The following is a 21,394-nucleotide window of genomic DNA, read 5'->3' on the forward strand; positions in this document are numbered from 1 at the left end:
CACACCCTCCAAGGGATCTGAGCTAAATCAAGAATATTATTACATTTTAAATATGTGGTAGGCTGGTTGCATAATGTCACAGATATCATAATCAACATGCAAATGCAAGCATGAAATCAATATATATTATAAATTAACTACCAGGCAACCAGTTAAAGTAAATACAGGTTTCTATGTTTTTTGCCTACATTAAGCAACTTCATTACTATAAATGCAATATGCAAATTACTTATAATACAACATTTTTGTGAAGAGATTTTGTGAAAGTAATTTCACCGGTAGGTATAGTTCTTCTACCAGTTCCTTTAAGACTTTGGATTTGATTCCATCCTCACCTGGGGCTTTTGAGTCCTTTTAGTTTGTGAATGTTTAGCCTGGTTATGTCGCATGTTTTGGTTATATTCCTAAATTCATTCTCCTCCCCCTCCTTCAAACATTTGTGGTTGGAGGGTGGTGAAGGCTTATATAGGCTACAGCTAGAGAAGTGGTGAAGGCACGGGAGACATCTCCCGTCACGCAGGGTGCAGTTGCACCTCCACAGATCTCCAGTATCAGCTCTTGATACTGGTAATGGCTCGAAAGGGCCACCAATTACGGGCTATTTATGCCCGTTCCACCTTTTGGGTGGCTTAATCTTCATCAATCAGTGGTGAAGGATTATATATAGTCTACACTGGTGGAGGCTGAGATTATAAATATAGAGGTGGAAAGGGAGGTGGTGGAGGCTGAGATTACAAATATAGAGGTGGAGAGGGAGGTGGTGGAGGCTGACGTTACATGTAAAGAGGGTGGAGCTGGTGAAGGAGGCCAGTCGAGGCAACATTCTAATATTAGTCATCAGCAGTGGTGTGTGGGTGTAGAGCGCCACCCGTACACTTATTATAAGCTTTGTAACATATCAATATTTATCGATAGCCACAAATAACGATTACAGTGTATTGCTTTTATATCCCTATTTGGCAATATCATTTCTAGCTAAGTAGCAGAATATTTAAACAAAACAATATATTAACTACCCAGTTTTCCCAACACTGTTTACGAGGGGCCACCATATCCAACAATTAAAGTGGCCTCAATGGGGACTCAATGGGCTCAGGGACTGAACCCCACAATTCATGTAACTTGCTTAGCTAAATGAATTGTGGGGTTCAGTCCCTGAGCCCATTATGTGCCTCTGTAACCCTTTTCACTACCGCCCACAAGATGGGTACGGGGTGCATAATAAATGAACTAAACTAACTTGATGGGGACAAGCCTGTACTTACAGCAACTATGGATGGAACGTACAAAAATGAACTGGTGGAAAAAAAGTTTTGTTCTGTAAATTTTGTTGGGGGCAGGAGGGAAAAGGGCAACAATTAACCGATTTAGGGTATGGGGTATGTTGGGCAATGAACAGAATAAATGTGTATAGTAGTAGGCATCCATCAGTCTCAGGAGACTATGGAGTTGCGCTCTGGTTGTTGGTCTGGAGTGGCCTCACCAGGGCGCAAAGCCTGGGTAGGTTGATATGGAGAAGCTGTTACCCAAGCAGCAGGTTCCCCCCGCACTCCTTTCCACGGCGCCGAAAGTCTCCAATGGAAAGGCAAACGCCAATACGAGGTTCCAGCGCCGTGGAGAGGGGGGACTGTGCATACAATATACAGAAATGTTAATGCCTCTACTTGACTCTTCGCCTCCCCCCACCTCCAGGGTGAAACTACTCACAATGAACTTATAGCTAGTTGTTTAGTCAGAAATGATTTGTTTTTGTATTGACGCTGGTATTTGCCACCCTGATTACATGTATGACTAACTATCCTGCGAGATGGGAATATTAGATGAACTTATAGCTAGTTTTTGGTCTACACTGTGTAATCTTTTCATACAGAATAAGGTAGCAGCACATTGCTGTGTACACCTAAACTTGTTAATAATAAAAAAAACTACTCATTTAGTTCTGGGAGGATTATTGGCGCTCTTTTTTAGTAAGATTAATTTCTATTTAGGACGACCCTTTGTTTCTTCTGTTTTAACCATGGGTTTATTCATTCTAGTATTTTATCTTTATTCTGTATGCTTGTAATTTCTTTGCCAGACTTTCATGTATGACTAACCATCTTGTGAGATGGGAATATTAGATGAAGTTATAGCTAGTTTTCGATCTACACTGTGTAATCTTTCATATAGTATTGGGTAGCAGCACATTGCTGTTTATAACTAAACTTGTTAATTAAAAAAAAAATATCAAAATTATAAGTTTTCTAGGGATGTCCACATTATATTACGTGCACTAGAAGTCCTTTGTTTAATTACCGTGTCCGAAAGCGTAAGTAGTAAGGCAGCATATATTTTTGTTTACGTTGTGTTGAGTTTACAACTGTGAGATTGTGAATGATTCCCTCCCTTGATTCACTCCATGAGCCTATGACGTAACGTTAGATTGATTGGTCGGTAGATTTCTGCTGAGTTCTTTCTGCATATTTTTTAAGATAGGAGTTGACATTTGCATGTTTTCAATCTTAGGGGAATTATCCCTTGGTCGAGATTTTCTGATCATAATTTTCTGTAGTAATAAATAATCAATATATTTAGGAGGTTTAATACATTTGGTTATCTAAGATTTTCTCTATTTATGAAATAAATAATTCTCGTATTCTCAAGACTGGTTCAATAAGGCATTTAATAATATAAATAATATCGTATATATTATAAATAGCTCCGTTGTAGCGTTGGGTGCAGAGACCGCGCATGCGCGTGGCGACGAGAGTCCTCTGACAACAACCATGGCAGCCAACGGGGTGAGTACGGGAGCTCTCTACACAAATCGCCTTTTATTTCCGCCATCGGTCAGTTTTACCCGAAATGGTGATATACAAGTGGACTGTAATTGCTTGTTATACACCTCTGGACCAAAATAAAGTGCAGTTTATTATTAATTGGTTAGAAAAGTCCTGCAGTTTTTGCCGGTTCCGTCTTGTTCTGTGGAAGGCTCACGTTAGAGGGGTGTGACTTGCGAGGAAGATGGTTCTTGGGTTATAAATAACTGACACTTTAATGACCGGGTTGTTTATAACATTCTATTGTATTTTAGCATTTATTACTTTATTACTTGCATAAATTTGATTGTCACATTGTGAAAAAAATCTTTGAAAACGGTATGGTTGTAGAGGCCCGAGATCGTTCAATATTGTTACCAGCAATAGTCAAGATCACCATAATTGTGCGACTACACACTGGCGAGAGACCTTACGGGTATCTCCTATGTAAGTGCCTATATTATATAATTATATATATATAATATATGTAATATATATATATATATATTATATATATATATATATATATATATATATATATATATATATATATATATATATATATATATATAATATATAATATATATATACTAATATATATACTAATATATATATTAATATATATTATAGGAACTGAACAAGAGTGACTTATACAGGATGAGGTATAGTCAAAGCTTACACAAGCTTTGAATGAAGCTTGTTTTCTAATTGTCCAAGCCATACATATGGTTAGGTTAGCATGTATTACTGTAGGCTAGGCACTGTTGGGATAGGTTAGGTTGGGTAATATTTTAAATCCATCGGCAATCTGCCTGTTGTATGTATCCATACTAGGTCCAACTAGTTACCCAAAACCTCTCAGCATTATGCAAATAAGGAAGAAATAATATATTTACTCATTTTAATGTTGGTGCTGAATTTAAAACATTAGAGAACATTTTTACTCTTGAAATAATATAATTGACAAAATTAGATGAAAGTAAGTGGCAAGTGACGCCATAGGAAGTCAACGATCCAAGCGACAATGTTGTGGAGCGACTTATCCTAGAAATACAGTATTGTTGCCTAGCGGTGATATTAGGTTAGGTACAGGAGGCTGATATGCTTGCAAACACTCCGAGCAATAATATATCTTGAATAAGTCGCTCCACAACATTGTCGCTTGGATTGTAGACTTCCTGTGGCATAACCTGCAACTTAATTTCGTCTAATATGTCAAAAATTATATTTGAATAAAAATGTTTTTTCTGTTCTACATTTAGCACCAACATTATAGTGAGTAAATGTCATATTTATTCATTACTTGCGTAATACTAGGAAGCTTTGGTAGCTCTAGGTGATTAGGCGGATCCATCCAGGTCTGCTAGATGGATCTGCACTGCACCATATGGATTGGTGCAGTGCTGCACCACAACAATACAGAACCATGGTATACTGTGCTATTCATAGAATTCTAAAAGCTTTCAGGATGCAAGCTGATTGTCAGCGATGCTTCACCTTGCTGAGTAAAGATAAAGAATGTTTTATATTTTATTTATTTTTTAGGTTGCACAATCATAAAAAAAACTAGTAAAGAGTCAGAAGGCCTGTTTTTATTTTATATTTTTTTGCCTGTATGTAGCAGCTCCTGTTTAACCCTTGGACAGTGACTATAGCAAAATGATCATTCCTGCCTAATGTGCAAAAAAAAAAAGTCATAGAATTATTAACACTTTCGCACTCTCGGCGCTCAAAAAAAAAACAATACCCCAGATGCTTTCGGCACTTCGCGCGCCTACGCGGTAAGACCGAAAAGTGTACACTCTTTTGACTGTCCTGAGAATAATTGAAGGCGCACGAATTTAAATTTGGTATCACTGTGTTCGCAATGAAATTGTCTATAAGAGCATACCTATAAAATGCCGCCGAAGCATAAGGAGTATCAACACCAAATAAAAAACTATGCAGATCACTCGCCGAGAGCGCCAAAGAGCAACAAAATGTTTCCACTCTCTTAATGGATGCGAAGCCTACAGTTGTCCTACATCGCTAATTTTGGTATCATTGGAATCGCAATAAAATTCTCTACACGGACATATGCATATGAATGTTTAATATAGGTAATTGCCCACCCGCAAGAGTGTGTGAAGTGGAGAGTAGTTAGGCGCGAGCGCACTGGCGAAAACACAGGGGGGAAATCATGCTTGGAAAGTTTATACGTTTCCTGACCCTACTTTTCTATGTACGTATTTCTTTTTTATACCAATGTGTTCGCAATAAAATTTTCTATAAGATGAACTGTATAACATTTGTACAAAGCATGTGTAAGAGAAGCGCCAAATATAGAACCACGTCGCTCAGTATGCGTTCGCGGCAGAAACGAACGCATTGTTTTCGTTCGTTTGATGTTTGTCATGTTTATACTTGTTGAAACATTTTATAATTTGTATGACAGTGATCGCAGTAAAATTCCCTACACAGACATATACATAACACATACAAATATTTCCCACGTGTTGGATATATCAACGGCTAAAGGGAACCCACTGCCACACGCTCGCCACACCCCCAAACATACTTTGTGTATTTTTTTTTTTACTCATAGAAGTTTGTGATATAATATTCATTCTGGTACCAAAACATTCGCAAATAAATTCTCTACAAAACAAAAGTATCCCCATCCATTTCGGTTAAAATATGGAATTTATAGAAATATTTTTTCGATGGACGAGAAAAGTAGGCAGTTATGCGGAATCGTAAGAGAAAACGGCGACGAGTTATCTCTAATATAAAGCGCGAAAGTGTTAATTGATATGCAAAATGTAAGAAAAACATTAAATATTAATACATAATAAGTCATATTAATATGACTTATTATGAAATAAAGAATATTAGTTAAAAGAATATTAGAATATTTATCGCCTCCACTGGGTGGATGTGCTGTGTAAGGTTGCGTGGTGGCTGTGGCCTGTCAACGCCCGATTCCTGACTGCTGACGCTTCTGTTATCCTTGGATGTTTCACTGATTGTTTATCACTTGTTTCACTTTATTTACAAAGGGGTTTGTGTTAAATAACATGTCACATAATTCACATGTTTCAATTGATGATTGGTTTACCTGGTATACTCCATTAAAACCATAGATAGCAGTGAAAAGGATACAACATAATATTCAATGGTGTTGGGCTCTGGGTGATGACATATAGCCTAATTGGCACCATATGAGTGAGTATACTGTACATTGAAAAAAAGGCGCAAGCCACCAATGTGGCACACGGATAACAGCAGGCTTTTAGTACACATAATCATAAGTTAATAGCAGGATTCTTTTCCATGGGTCAAAGTAAACTATTACATCTACAGAGCTATTATATCCTTGCATCATTCATGTAAAACCCAGACAATAATTGTTTCAATTATCATATGATAACTGTATTACCTCGTGATTCACCATATGACTATAACTGCTGTCCAAGGGTTAAATCCATCGAAACTTGTATATCTAAACTACACTTGAAACTATCCAGCAATCCCATGTCTATTATCTTGGTAATTTGTTCCTTTAATTTCTCCAATATGTGTCAATTTTTTAGCATTTTTATTACATTTAAACCTTGTATATATATATATCCCTATTGTTATACCCTTTATCTTTTTATTTACTTCTGACTTGTCAACCTATACTGTCTTGTTTAGAAAACGTAAGGTTTGCTTACATGCTAATTTGGGTTCTAATTTGAGAGATTTTCAACTTTCTTTACACATTTTTGTGAATTTGTCTATTCTAAAGTATGGAGACCAAAACTGAATATAATCTAAATGGAGCCTAAGAATGGCAAGATAAAGATGAATATTATTAAAGTCTTGTTAGTAATATTTATAGAAATACTCTATAATAATCTATAAGATCCGGCAAAAGACTAGTGAAGGTTGCCTTTTAAAATCACTTCCTCAGTGAAGCATGACTATGCTGTCCTTTGATGTGTTTCTGCCTGCTTGTTTTATTCAGCAGTGTAGTGTCAAACAAAGGATAAAGTAATCCCATTTTAATTCAACTCTTCTTCCTTTGTGAGATAAGAGGAACTAAATAATGGAACATGCACAGTATTGCATTTGCTATATTCTGTACATTTATACACTTTTTTTTTTGGTGTAAGGCTACTCTTGGACCTTATTTTGAAGGGATCATGAAGAGATCCAGGTTTTCATGGTATGTCGCTACTATTTAAGCAAACCTTGTCTAACATATAAAACAAGTTGAAGTTTTGTGTGTACTGTACTATGCAAGGAGAGTGACATTACTGACATAATCAGGTTAATTCCTGGAATATTTTTAAAATTAATTTAATAATTAATGTTATATACTTTTTATTTACTACTAGTTCCTGAGTTCCCTCCATCCATGTTCCCACCGATTAGTAGCCTTCAAGAAGGCTCCAGAGTTCAAACATACTTTACACATTTGCTCGGTGTATTTAATAGTCTATTTTTGTTAGGTTAGAATGTTAGGTGAGCACAAGTGGGGATAGGTTAGCATGGGTGAAAGTTAGGTTAGGTTTGTTTAGGGAAAAGTGATAACATGTATTGTGGGGAAGGAAGTATTATTTGGAGGATTAATCCTGAAATAGTGTATAGAGATGAGGCTTGCATAGGGACTGGAATACCTCTTGATCAATTGAAGTTAAAAAAACATTTAACCACTGAACTGCCCAAAGTGCCTTTAGGCACTTTGGGTTTGTGATTTTAAATGGAAATAGTTGAGTTTGGAAACATTTTGACATTAACTTTACCTAAACATTTATAAAAACAACAAAAATATGTCCTTGACAATTGCACTAAGGTTTTTGCTGAAAACAGGTGCGCAGTGCGGTGGTTAAATATTATATGCTTGTTACTCTTATAAATTCATAATGTTGCTTTTTCAGACGCTGTACACATACCCAGAAAACTTCAGGGCCTTCAAGGTCCTGATTTCTGCACAGTTCAGTGGGGCCAAAGTCACTGTTGATAGCAACTTTGTCTTTGGTGAAACCAACAAATCTGAGGCCTTTCTGAAGAAGTTCCCTCTTGGCAAGGTAAGAGGGTGAAGGGACTTTTAGTAAACTAACCTTGTCATACAGGTAAATTTAACATACATCATTATCACAACATAAATAACACTAATGTGATTTATATAGATGAGAAAATCCACTAGGGCTGAGAGGTGGCACGCACCTGCGACCCAGGCATTGCCAGCCACATACTCTACCACTAGACTACCACTGACTTGTATAAGTCATACAACTGAACAAATCCATAAGGGTTGTAATGAGGGTTCGAACCTACATCCGAGAGGATCCCAGCCGCTGCCTTAATCGATTGAGCTACGACGTGGTTAAAAGAATTGATTTCTGTGTAATGAAGTAAGGGTGAAGAGGTAGAACAGCCTATTGACATAGCTTGGGTGCATGGGGAGAATTGTGTAAAACCCTGGTTTGTCTCTCGGAGAGTTTGCAGGAACCGTTGATAATTCAGGATGATTTCCCGGTTGCAATTCTTTTAACCATGTCGTAGCTCAGTCGATTAAGGTAGCGTCTGGGATCCTCTGACGTAGATTCGAACCCTCATCACGGCCCTTGTGGATTTGTTCATACAACTGGATTTCTATTGAAATCACAGGAAATCTGGAGGTCCCTACTGAAACCAATAGGGAAAAAGTGACTAAAGCCAGTCAGTCTGATTTTGACTCGATGGCTAAAATTTTGTATGTATCTTGAGGTCATCTTGAGATGATTTCGGGGCTTTAGTGTCCCCGCGGCCCGGTCCTCGACCAGGCCTCCACCCCCAGGAAGCAGCCCGTGACAGCTGACTAACACCCAGGTACCTATTTACTGCTAGGTAACAGGGGCATTCAGGGTGAAAGAAACTTTGCCGATTTGTTTCTGCTTCGTGCGGGAATCGAACCCGCCACAGAATTAAGAGTCCTGCGCGCTATCCACCAGGCCCTACGAGGCCCTGTATATGCAAGTTACTTCATTCTAACAAATTTAAGGAAAATCTGAGGTGGTAAAGTTGAAAATTCCACTTTATGAAATTGGTTTACTTTGCTAGTATGCCTAGTACCTTCAATTTATTGTAGATTATTTTCAAAATCTAGTCTAAAATACAGTATTAATTTTTCAGCACTCGATATGACTCCCCCCCCCTTTTTATAAGCTGTATAGCTGTATTTTCCAGTTGTATAATCATTTGTTTTATTTTTTAATTGAATTTATGTACTGTGAACAGTGAAGTTTTTTGCATCTTGTATTTATTGAATTGCCATTTGTTTAAAAATAGATACCTATTGTTTTACTGTGTGAGTATTCAGTATAATATATTTGTATTTCTGACAATCGTATTATTACCAGAGATAAATTAATTTTGAAACTAATTTAAATTAACCAGCAGGCAAACATGAAAACATCACCATAGCATTTTTTATTTTGTAGGTGCCTGCCTTTGAGACTAGTGATGGCAAGTACATCTTTGAGAGCAATGCCATTTCCTGGGCTGTTGCAAATGAACAACTTCGTGGCAAGTCTGCCATGGACCAAGCGCAGGTTGTGGCATGGATGAACTTCGCTGGTAAGTAGATTAATGTACACTATTACTTTCTAGTTACACTATATGAGCTTCTTTTACAAAGTGTTACGTACCAAGAAGGAAATGTGTATATGTTAGTCAGTAACACTGGTGTGGGACTGGTATGCTGTTATGGAACTCGTGTATGAGTTATAAGTATGATAGAATTTTTGGTATTCAAAACTGATAATGTATCAGTTTGAGACTTCAAAATTGAAAGCTTATAGTGGTTCTTTCCTTTTGTAGTAGTATCCTAAATATTTTTATCCTTCCAACTTTTGAGCATTTTTATTGCAAACATTAAAGGTGGTGATGGAGATAGCTGAAGCTCATATCTGGTCTTCTGAATCTAATTTGATATCTGAATATCTGAAGCTAATTTGTCATGCTATGAACACAAATGTTGATACAAGAATCTTGACATGAGGGGTAAAGCATGGTAATCTAGTCCATAGCTATAATCTTATTTTCCTTAGGTTTTACTAATGTCTTCCTTTAAATAACTGCCATTTGGCAAAACAACATTTTTAATCTGTTACTAGTGCAGTAATTAATAGAATGGAAAATGTTTTTTGCAGATAATGAAATTTTGCCTGCATCTTGTACATGGGTATTCCCATGCTTAGGCATCATGCAGTTTAACAAGGGTAACACCGAACGTGCCAAGGAAGATGTTAAAAAAGCACTAGGTGCACTGAATGCTCATCTTCTTACTCGCACATTCTTGGTAGGAGAACGCATATCTTTGGCTGACATCTCCGTCTGCTGCACCTTGCTGCATCTCTATCAGGTACAGAAACAAGCTCATATGTTTTTGTATTTTCTGCATTAATTTAGAATATGCATTTCTTAAATGAATATTGGCTAAAAAGGTTTCCTTAAATTTTCAGTATGCCTTGGAACCAGCCTTCCGTAAGCCCTTCCAGAATGTGAATCGTTGGTTCACAACAATGATTAACCAACCTCAGGTAAAAACAGTAATTGGCGATTTCAAGCTCTGCGAGAAGATGGCCCAGTTTGATAACAAGAAATTTGCAGAAGTTCAAGGCAAGATGAAGCAAGGTAGTGGCGATAAGGTAATGGTAATAGGTTTTGTCAAAATATAAAAAAGGTAGTCGTAGAAGGATGGGGATAACTTAGCATTTTCATTTGTCGCCAAAACTTTTCAATACTAGTGTTATCTGGAGAATACCTCGAGTATTGTCAAAACATTTTGAAGACTAGTGTGATGGTATAACAATCCCTATTTTCATTGGACAGGTTGCTCCCTAGAGACATAATTGGGTGGGGTGCTCCAAAATTTCTAAATGCGACTTGATGCCAGGAATAATAAGTCTGTTGCAAACAATTCACATGGCAATTAAAGGTATTGTGTAGCATCTTTAACTATACAAGGTCAGTTTTAATCGTAATGCACATTATCACAGATTGAAGTAGTTTGTTGTATTAATATATATTTGCATATTTTTTACCAAAGTTAAACCCCTTGCAAATATAAACTTTGTTATCCAATGATGGTGCTACATTGCCTTCCTGGCTTAGTACTTTCCTTTGATAATTACTTACTTGGTGATCCAATAGGCCTCCGTAGAATAGCCATTTTCTCTACTCACTTGCTTACCACCACAACCACCAGGGAACATCCATGACCAGTGAAAGTTGCCTTTTAAAATCACTTTCTCAGTGAAGTATGACTTTAGTATTAGTCCTTTGATGTGTTTCTGCCTGCTTGTGTTATCCAGCAGTGTAGTGTCAAACAAAGGATAAAGTAATCCCATTTTAATTCAACTCTTCTTCCTTTGTGGGATAAGAGGAACCAAATAATGGAACATGCACAGTATGCTACATACTGTTTCTTTTTTTCTTCTCTTCTATCCATGATAGTGTCTTGAATTGTAATACTAGGAAACTGCTGAAACTTCTTAAACTTGGATGCTGCTACTTCTGCCAATGGGAAATGATGACATCAAGATCCATTTCTACTCCTCAGGAGAAGAAGGCCAAGAAGGAACAGCCAAAGAAAGAGCAGCCCAAGAAGGAAAAAGAGGTTGCAGCAGTAACAGCATCAGAACCTCCTGCCCCTAAGCCTAAAGATCCTCTAGATGCCCTTCCAGCTGGGTAAGTTTTAATTTGAATACCGAAGAGGCATTATTGCCTTACTATTTTAACCCTTCTGCTGCTGCATTTAATAGTAATAATTTGTTTTTAATTAATTTTGTTGGGAACAGGCAGCCTGAGTATATTGTAATTACCTAAGTGTAGTTACATGATGAGAGCTACGCTTGTGGTGTTCTGTCTCCCTAGCACTCTGTCATATAACGCTTTGAAATTACTGACGGTTTTGGCCTCCACCACCTTCTCACCTAACTTGTTCCAATCGTCTACCACTGTTTACAAAAGTGAATTTTCTTATATTTCTCCGGCAGCTTTGTTTTCGTTAGTTTAAATATATGACCTTGTTTTTGAAGTTCCGGGTCTCTGGAATTCTTCCCTATCAATTTTATCGATTCCTGTTGCTATTTTGAACGTAGTGATCATATCGCCTCTTTTTCTCCTATCATCTAGTTTTTGCATATTTAATGCAAAAGCAGAAAAAGCTAACCTCTCCTCATAGCTCTTGTCCTTCAGTTCTGGGAGCCACTTAGTGGCATGTCGTTGCACCTTTTCCAGTTTGTTGATCTTCTTCTTAATTATTTTTTCCAATATTTTGACTATTACACTTGTCAATGATACAGGTCTATAATTAAGGGGGGTCTTCCCTGCTTCCACTTTTGTAGATTGGAACAATGTTAGCCTTTTTCCCACACATCAGCTACAACTCCTGTAAACAGGGATGCCTGAAAAATCAGTTGAAGTGGAATGTTTCCAGGTGCACATTCTCTCAGAACCCATGGTGTAACTCCATCTGGACCAACTGCTTTGTTCTTAGCTCCTTGAGCATTTTTTCCACTCCGTCTCTAGGCACCTCTATGTGCTCCATGGTGTTCTGGAATTCTTATTGTGTCTAGTTCCCTGAAGATTTCATTTGTACAAACACAGTTTGGAACTTTTTGTTTAACGGTTCACACATTTCCTTTTCATTTTCCGTGAATCTATTTCCATTTTCAACCTCTGAATATTATCCTTTACCTGCAATTTGTTGTTTATGAATTTATAGAATAGACCTGGTTCTGTTTTACATTTGTCTGCAATCCCTTTTTCAAAATTTCTTTCTTCATCTTCTCACTGTCGTGTAGTTGTTTCTCGCATCTTTGTATCGCTGGTATGTTTGGGGGTTTGGCCTTTTCCTGTATTGATTCCATTTTTGTGTCTTTTGGTCTCTGACCCTCGCAATTTCTGTTGAACCAATCCTGTTTCCTAGTTCTGCATCCCTGTTTTGGTATTAATTTTTTGTGCCTTTATCATATATTTCACAAAACTTGACATACATCTCATTCATTTCCTTCTCTAGCAACAAGTCTGTCCAATTATACTCGCTAAAAAAGGTCGCCATAATGTCCTCTCCTGAAGTCAGATTTTTCAACTGTTTCAACCTCCTTATTTTCTTCCAGATTATAACGCATTGCATACTTTATTCCCAAAAAGACGCAAGGGAGGAAGGTACTGAATGTCAAATATCACCTTCCTGGTAAATTTGAAATCTAGCATGAAGGGAACGTCCCCTTCCCTCATCCTCGTAGCTTGTTTAACATGTTGATACAAGAACGTTTCCAGGATGAGGTCCACAAATCTACAGGTCCCTAAATCTTCTGTATTAGCTTCATATGCTTCCCAGTCTATAGATTTCAAGTTGAAGTCGCCAACTATCAACAGTCGTGATCTATCATTTTCCGCTCTCGCTATAATCTCTCATTATTGTTATAAGACCTTCTCGTTTACTATCTAGCTCCTCCTTTGACCATGTGCTGCTTGGCGGTGGACTATATGCATTTATGATCATTAGTTTATCATCCTCATGGCAGATCTCTAGTGCTATTATGTCAACTTCTTGTGGATTGGCAGTCATTATTTCGTTCACCTTTAGGTGTTCTTTCACCAGCACAGCAACGCCACCGCCTTTCCTAATTTTTCTGTCCCGTGTCCAAATTGAGTAGCCCCTTGGGAATATGACCTCATTTAAAATAACAAGTTTTGTCTCCGTGAGTGCAACAATGTTTGGTGTCTGCAGCTATATTACATCACTGAACTCCAATATCTTCGATCTCACTCCACCTATGTTGGTGTATGCAATCTCCAGGAACTTGTTCCCCCTCTCCTTATTCTTCACTTCCGCCCTCTCTAACGATTTTGTTGATTTGCCTTTATGTACCACTTTACTGGTCTGCTTACCCCTATCACTTTGTAGATATATATATATATATATATATATATATATATATATATATATATATATATATATATATATATATATATATATATATATATATATATTATATATATATATATATGTTGTTAAATATGACCGAAAAAGTAAGATTAATAAGTTGACCAGACCACACACTAGAAGTTGAAGGGGCGACGACGTTTCGGTCCGTCCTGGACCATTCTCAAGTCGATTGTTGATGACTCATTCTCAATCGACTTGAGAATGGTCCAGGACGGACCGAAACGTCGTCGCCCCTTCAACTTCTAGTGTGTGGTCTGGTCAACATACTTCAGCCACGTTATTGTGACTCATCGCCTGCATAAGATTAATAATTCTAACACGAATTTTCTCAATATTTCTTATGTTTCTTTTTACTGTCAATGGTAATTGAAAAATCAATTCTCCAAAATTCATTTTTATTTCTAGTCTGACGCGACGCTTGAACCCGCTTCGTAATAACTTATTATATTTTCAATGACTTTAGTTTACACACACACAACTGTAACCTGAAAACACTAAACAGAGTTTTACTTAATGCTAACATTGAACAGCTTGTCTTATATAGTCGCATTTGGGTGAGGTGATATGTTGCAACAGTTCTGGATGAGGTGAACAAACTTTTGACCAACACAAGACAGAACACGGTGCAATGGGTATAAATTGGATAAATGAGAGGGAAGAATGGAAGTAACTGCAAAGGGCCTATTGGCCCATACTTCCTCTTGATGCTTCCATATTGGTACAGAGTTTTGAAGTGGGTAGAATATAGTTGTGCATTAATTGGCTGTTGATTGCTGGTGTTGACTTTTTGATGTGTAGTGCCTCGCAGATGTCAAGCCACCTGCTATCGCAGAATCTATCGATGATTTCTGTGTTGTTAAGACTTCTCTGGTGATGGTCTGGTTGTGGGAAGAGATTATATGTTCCTTAATGGAGCCCTGTTGCATATTTAGCAGCAATTTATACACCTTACAAATTTAGCAGTTGCACAAGACCTCTACATCAATATTATATTAAAGTTTGTTCAAAAAAGCTCTTACGGGTAGATATTTTGTATTCTGTAAGCTTCCAGGGTTGTGTATTATTGATTTAAGTGGAAATGGTTGTCCCCAAAACTTATAATACTAACAGGCAGTATCAGATTTTGAAATGCTTTCAATCTGACTCGTGTATTTATTTAAATTATGTGAAGAATTAACCCTAGGAATAAGCATCAATTTAAGCCATTTGCCTCTATCCACAATTCTAAAATTAAAAAAATGAATTTAATTACAAAAATTTAAAGTATGGAAGAAAAATTGGAAAACAAATTTAATATTTCCTTGAATATTTAAAAATTAATTTGAATTAAATTTGGCTATTGACACATCTCTGAAATTTGGACGAAATTTTATCTATTCCGTCCCATCCCAAATCCTTATCCTGTTGTACATCATTTGGATGTTGAAGAGAGCAAGATGGTTGCAGCAATTTGTGATGGATACCATATATTGTATAACAACTGTAGGAGCGTTGTACTCTTGTGTAGTGGTCGATTTGTTGGTGGTGGTCTGGTTCACTGATGCTGTGTGATGAGATGTGATGAATGGACAGTTATCTCCTATATTTGGCTTTCTTTTGGTGCTCACATGTACTCCAGGCAGAGGCTTCTATACCATGAAGAGGGAAATTTATTTGCAATAGATGCAAATGCCGGAAAATCTAGTCTTTCAAAATCAAAAAATCTTTCTAAATTTATACCTAAATTTCAAACAGTTTATTATTAATGACCATATCAAGTAGACAATGGCATTTAAAGCTTTATTTATAAGGTAAGTGTACCTTGGATAAATATTCAGAATACATTGTGTTTTAGGTTGAATGAGAGTAGTGCCCAGCTTGGGGATGGACAGCCCAGCCCAGATGGAAGTGGGTTGACTCAAGCTTCCACTTTGGTTCCATCAGTTCTAGAGAAGGTCTTATTAAAGCATATTGAAAACATTGTTAATTTGGTATATTTTGATGTAGAAACCACTGGTTTTGAAAGGGATTGTGACATCATCCAGTTGTCAGCTGTGATGGGAAACCTGCAATTTAATCAATATGTACAACCTAATAAATCTGTAGCCTGGCAGGCAGCAGAAATAACTGGGTTAACATACAAATTAGGATCATTATATCATCATAATAAGAAAGTTGAAGCTGTAAATCCAGAAAAAGCATTGCAGCTGTTTATCAGCTGGCTTGAACCATTAGCACCAGTTACTCTGGTAGCACACAATTGTTATCGTTTTGATGCTCGTAAACTTTTGAATATTTTCAAGAAATTCAGGCTAGAAAATACTTTGGCAGAACTAGTAGTAGGCTTTGTAGACACACTTCCCTTGTTCAGAAAAATGTACCCAAGCCTTGAAAATCACAAGCAAGAAACCTTAGTGAGAGTACTTCTCAAGGAGTCTTATGATGCACATAATGCTCTAGCTGATGTCCAAGCTTTGCAAAAATTGGTAGCCAAACTTAAGGAGAGTTTGCAAGTTAATCTGAATGATTTTTCATTTACATACCAGTCATTTGTCGAGTTAATGGAATATGAAGAGAAGGGAAGAATGAACTCAACGACGTTGGCTCCACTAGTAGCATCAGATCATTTGTCCAGTAATATGGCTGAAACCATTGGTAAATCAGGATTGGCCTTCAGTAATTTGAAGGATGCATTTTCCACTGGGGGTAGGGAATTGTTGAAAGAAATATTAAGCCAACCAAATCAATATGGGAAACCTAGAGTTACGAAAAGCCAAAGTGTAATAGATAAAATATATAATTTCTTCTCTAATACAGTTGCAGACTTGCCAACTAGTTAAGTACAACAGTTGCAAGAGTATATATATACTCTTATACAAATCAATACTCGTGTGTATATACAAGAGTATTATACTGTTGTATTAACAGTATAATAATGTAAATAGGATTATTTAATTAAAATCTACTTTATATTTTATTTACGGTAGTAAATATTTGTGAAGTTAATTGATTATTGTACTGTGTATTACCTATTTGCTGGGGTTACAATATACAGGGTGCTTTATACTTCTAGACAAAAGTTCTTTTGAGAGTTAGTGCTGTGTTACCTGGTTACTGTTAGCTGTGCATGCAATCTCAAAAGTTTTAAATTTAACAAAACTTTGCAGAATAACCAAACATGAAATAATAAATGTGGTTATTCTGCATTTAAATAGATCAGCAATTATTCTTTGTTGCTCAAGAAAAGTTTGATTGTTAATTACTAGGTAACTAGTTTTAGTTTTTGTTTGTATTTACTCTGGTGATGCCCAAGCTAGTTTAGAATTATTGTATTTTAATTTGTGTGGGAAAATACTTAATTCCAGCTTGTTGATGTGTTTTAGATATGGGAATTGGATTTACACATTAAGGGTGTCGAGCTATGTTTTTTCAAATTTTTTTCAACACCATAAGCAATTACTTGGCTACAGTTTTCAAGAGCTTTATTTGAAAGAAATTGGACTTTATTTTTTAAGACTAATATTGATGGGGGGAAAAAACACACAACTTCAATGCTGCCAGTAGTATGTTTTCGTTTATGAACATTAAACCTAATCAGATAAATTATGCAAGTTGATGGAAAGCATTTACAAAGTAGTTATGCAATTAAAATTTATATTGTTGATTTATGTCATTATTTTTGGCAGAAAATTTCAAGTTTCAAAACTATTTTGATGTTTCATACAACAAATCAACAGGCTTTTAAAGTTTTCAAATTAAAATACTGGAAAATTATATTATACTGTACTGCAATATATTTTCAATTTATTTTTATTATAAAACTTAATATTTTAGGAGGGGAGTTATATACAGCTTTTTGTCTTCCCAATGATGCCAAACAAAGTGATATTTGTTTATACTATTTTCTATTATTTTTTTTAACATGTCAGAGTAAACCTACTTATGTTCTGAATGCTAAATGCCATACAAGAATATAAATCTTAAAACATTTAAGAGGAAACATTTCTTGACATAGTGATGATCAGTAAGTAGTGACACTATTTTGATAAGATGTGTACCTTGGTAATATTTTTAAGAAAAGTGATATTTAAACAACCCTTAGACCGTTCAATACATACATAAATGATTCAACTTAAAATAACTTAACATAAGTTTTTAAAACTTGCACAAACACTTTCCAATTTTTTTGGGCATAATCAACTAGGCAAATGCTCCAACTTTGTCTAAATGATCACAGCGTAACTTGAAAAACAAAGAGAATCAAAATAAATTTTAAAATTGAATACGTATTGAAAACTTCATATTTACAATTCAGATTAAAAAATATGAACTCTCACCAATTGTTCATTTAATATTGTTATTCTCTCAGAATAGCATAAGACCTTCATTTTCATCAAATTAGAATATAGGATTTCAGTATAGTTTACTGTTAAAAAAAAATCGTCAAAAGGGCATTTGAAACATGCGGCAAAAAGTCCCAAGTTTTGCGAGTTGACCGATTTATTTGTCGACCAATTTCATTCTATCTTCACATAGTTAGGAAAACATGTATTCTCTAGGAATGGAAAGGTTACAACAAAATCAGATAATAAACGAACGAGAAAAAAGCTAAAATCTTGCAAAAAAAAAAATTTCCTAAAAAAATATTTTTGGAACATTGATGAAAGTAACATATATTAACATTGGACAGTGTATTTATATGATATATTACAAAATAGAGCATATTAACATAGTTTTTTATTATTATTTGTGTTATTATGTATTGCTCGGCAATGATACAAAGGCACCAACTACATATCCACTTGTCGACACTTCTTACTATTCTTCTTCTTTGAGCATTGGAATCCTTCGGTTCCAGTTATTAGGAGCTGTTCTCCTTATCAACAAAACGTTCTTATTTTTTAACAATTCGTCTAAAATCTATTTCTGAAAATATTTTGATGAAAGTTTCAAGACACTGAAGCCAATAAGGAGATTTGTTTAAAATTTTTAATTTTTTTTACATAATTTGAATATTTTTTGCTAATGTAGCCCCAATATGCACGGTCTAAGGGTTAATAAGCACATTTGCTGTAGAACTCCATGCTCTGTGATGCCAGAAAATGTTCCAATTGGTCTGTTTCAATTTTTTCTTTCAAGTTTGGCACAAGTCATTATGCTTTCTCTTATTATATACATGTTAACTAAAATAGTAAAAGAATGTTTACTATCCCTTTACTATTTTCTTTTACTATTTTTTTTATTCGTGCAATGAATGTTTTTGAAACATGCCATATTTATAAATTTCCATCATAACCTTAATAGAAGCTAGCTTTTATATTCAAATTATGTTGTGATTTAAATAAATTACTATTGGCCTTAGGTCAGTATCTCTGCATATGATGTCTAGCATTTGTTTCTCTACTCCCCGTCCCCCTTAGTTTCTCTTTACCCTTCTCCCTTCAGTCAGTGTATTTTAACACTCCTTTTACATATGACTACTAATTCATGTTTTTGTGCTAATTCCAAAAATTTACTACAATCCTTTCTTCATAGAACATTAATAACTTGTGCATATGCCTCACGTTTTCCCACAATTCACCTTCACTGATATTCTCGCTTCTGCTATAAGTATATCGGTTGTAGTCTGATCCTGCACTTTCCTTTACTCATCAAATTATGTTCACATTACCATTATCACCTCTAAACATTTAGTTTGAATATATTCTCCATGTACATCTAATCTCTCCACTATTGAGCATTCTCCCATGTCAATTTTTAACATGCCTATTTACCAGTCTGTGACCCTTCTGCTTTTTAAAGGACCTTTTGTGTTTTCCGAATTATGCTCTTTACTGTTTCTCCTTTTGCCTCTTTCACTTTTTCTGTTCAATCTTCACAATTTTTTCTCGTCACACCAAGGTTTTATTGCTATTCACTTAACACTTTTGCTGCCCGCCGCGTGACCCGCCGCGCACCTCAAGGTCGGCTGAGCGGTGTGGTGTGAACTCGCCACCACCCACAAATGTTTATACTCTATAGCTTTCTGACCTCAATTGCCACGCTATGTCGTTCAATTTGGTATCAAATTGTGCGCAATAGAATACAGTACTCTAATAATTGCATAAAGGAACATAGAAGTCTCACTTTTGTATTCTTTAGACCTGCCGTGCACCGCAAGGTAGGCAGGTCCACCACCACACAAAATGTTTTATATTCCATTTAGCTTTCTGATCTTAATTTTCGTGCTACGTTGTTTAATTTGTTATCAAATTGTTCGCAATAGAATGTGGAAAAGGAAGATCTACATATAAGAACATATAAATAAGTCTGACTTTCCTATAATTTGGACCTACCGTGCACCACAAGGTTGCCCGAGAGCTCGCCACTTCAATGTTTATTCTCTTTTTCAGCTTTCTTACCTTAGTTTTCATGCTATGTCATTCAAATTGGTATCAAATTTATATTAGATATTACAATATATATTTGCAGGTTAGAACAGTCTCGCCTTTTTATACTTTCAACAAAAACTTAAATTTTCCTTCATGCATGTTTCTTTCAATGCTTTCATCGTGGGTTGGTGGTGTTCTTGATCAGTATTATCTGGAAGTCAATTTGCAGTGTTTATAAAGGTGGTAACAACAAATACCTGAAATAAAATAACTGGATTGGGCGATAACTGGAAATGGGTAAGACTGAGGGAAGGCCGTATCTGTCACGAGCGAGGGCGCGAGAACAGGGAGCCTCCAGCGTGGGTGGGCGCCCACACAGTGGGGTCAGGATGCCACGTGAGGTATACGGAGAATGGGAAGAAGTTTGTGTGCATTTAAAAAAAAAGATCCCATAGTAATTTGAAAATAAATGGAATTTAAAAACAAAATTAAATTACAGTATTGACTCCATTTGGATCATCGGGCATACTCCGTATTTTGGTTCTGTGACTGAATTAGCGTCATCCGGCAGCGAAAGTGTTAACTGCTCTTGGCCTCCACCTTATACAGCAAAGTACTGTACTGTATGTTAGATCCTCTTGGTCTTTTTACCAGTTTAAGCTCCACAAACTTCTAGGACATTCTTAACCAAAAATAATGGATTTTGTTCATCCAGTTATGGGCCCCTGTTGTCTTTGAAAATTGGGTTTTGAGGCTTTGACATAATAACAAGTAAGAAATAAGCGAACCATGGACCACACGCGTGAAAGGCCGACGCGCTCTCAACTGGGCTATGAGCAGGCTTAAAAAGGAAAGGTTCCAGAAGCAGCATCCTGCTACCAAACTCAATTTTTTACTTTCCCTTTAATTTTTGACTTTCAATGTGGTTAAAGCTCTTGGCAGACATGTGTTGGTAATTGCTCATCATATCATAAGTTGAAATTAGCCAATAGCTTGAAAAAATTTTATGGATGGTAGCTTTTATAACTTTATCACTTTAACATTCTGACGGCGCTAAAATGAGTTGTCTGTATTCAGTAAAGTTTTCAATAATGCTGAAACATGTCACCCATCTCAATTACCGAAAAGTACTTAAAAAAATAGTAATTTTTTATTGGATCACAATATGAACATCGCTTATCAGGGGGACCACTCAAAGATCACCTTGGCCAACTATCACTCAAAACAATTATTTCTCTGAATGAGTACTGTATAAACATTTGAAGTCAAATATAAAT

General features: G+C 36.1%; 1 protein-coding gene across 2 annotated transcripts in view; it reads left to right on the forward strand.

The window, feature by feature from the left end:
• Nucleotides 1–2,703: 2,703 nt before the first annotated feature.
• eEF1gamma (elongation factor 1-gamma) overlaps nucleotides 2,704–21,394 on the forward strand; it is a 30,623-nt gene continuing 11,932 nt past the window's right edge. Inside the window, exons 1-7 of one of the 2 annotated variants that reach the window (XM_045758930.2) lie at nucleotides 2,704–2,780; nucleotides 7,703–7,852; nucleotides 9,248–9,383; nucleotides 9,959–10,170; nucleotides 10,271–10,456; nucleotides 11,371–11,498; nucleotides 15,602–19,134. In XM_045758930.2, the coding sequence (XP_045614886.1) occupies nucleotides 2,766–2,780; nucleotides 7,703–7,852; nucleotides 9,248–9,383; nucleotides 9,959–10,170; nucleotides 10,271–10,456; nucleotides 11,371–11,498; nucleotides 15,602–16,586 (1,812 nt within the window). In that variant the 5' untranslated portion in view covers nucleotides 2,704–2,765 and the 3' untranslated portion in view covers nucleotides 16,587–19,134. Of the gene's footprint in view, nucleotides 2,781–7,702; nucleotides 7,853–9,247; nucleotides 9,384–9,958; nucleotides 10,171–10,270; nucleotides 10,457–11,370; nucleotides 11,499–15,601; nucleotides 19,135–21,394 lie in introns of those variants that run through there. The other variant, XM_045758931.2, reaches the window with a different exon arrangement.

The sequence above is a fragment of the Procambarus clarkii genome, chromosome 35, assembly GCF_040958095.1.
Source record: "Procambarus clarkii isolate CNS0578487 chromosome 35, FALCON_Pclarkii_2.0, whole genome shotgun sequence".
NCBI classification, from domain to species: Eukaryota; Metazoa; Arthropoda; class Malacostraca; order Decapoda; family Cambaridae; genus Procambarus; species Procambarus clarkii.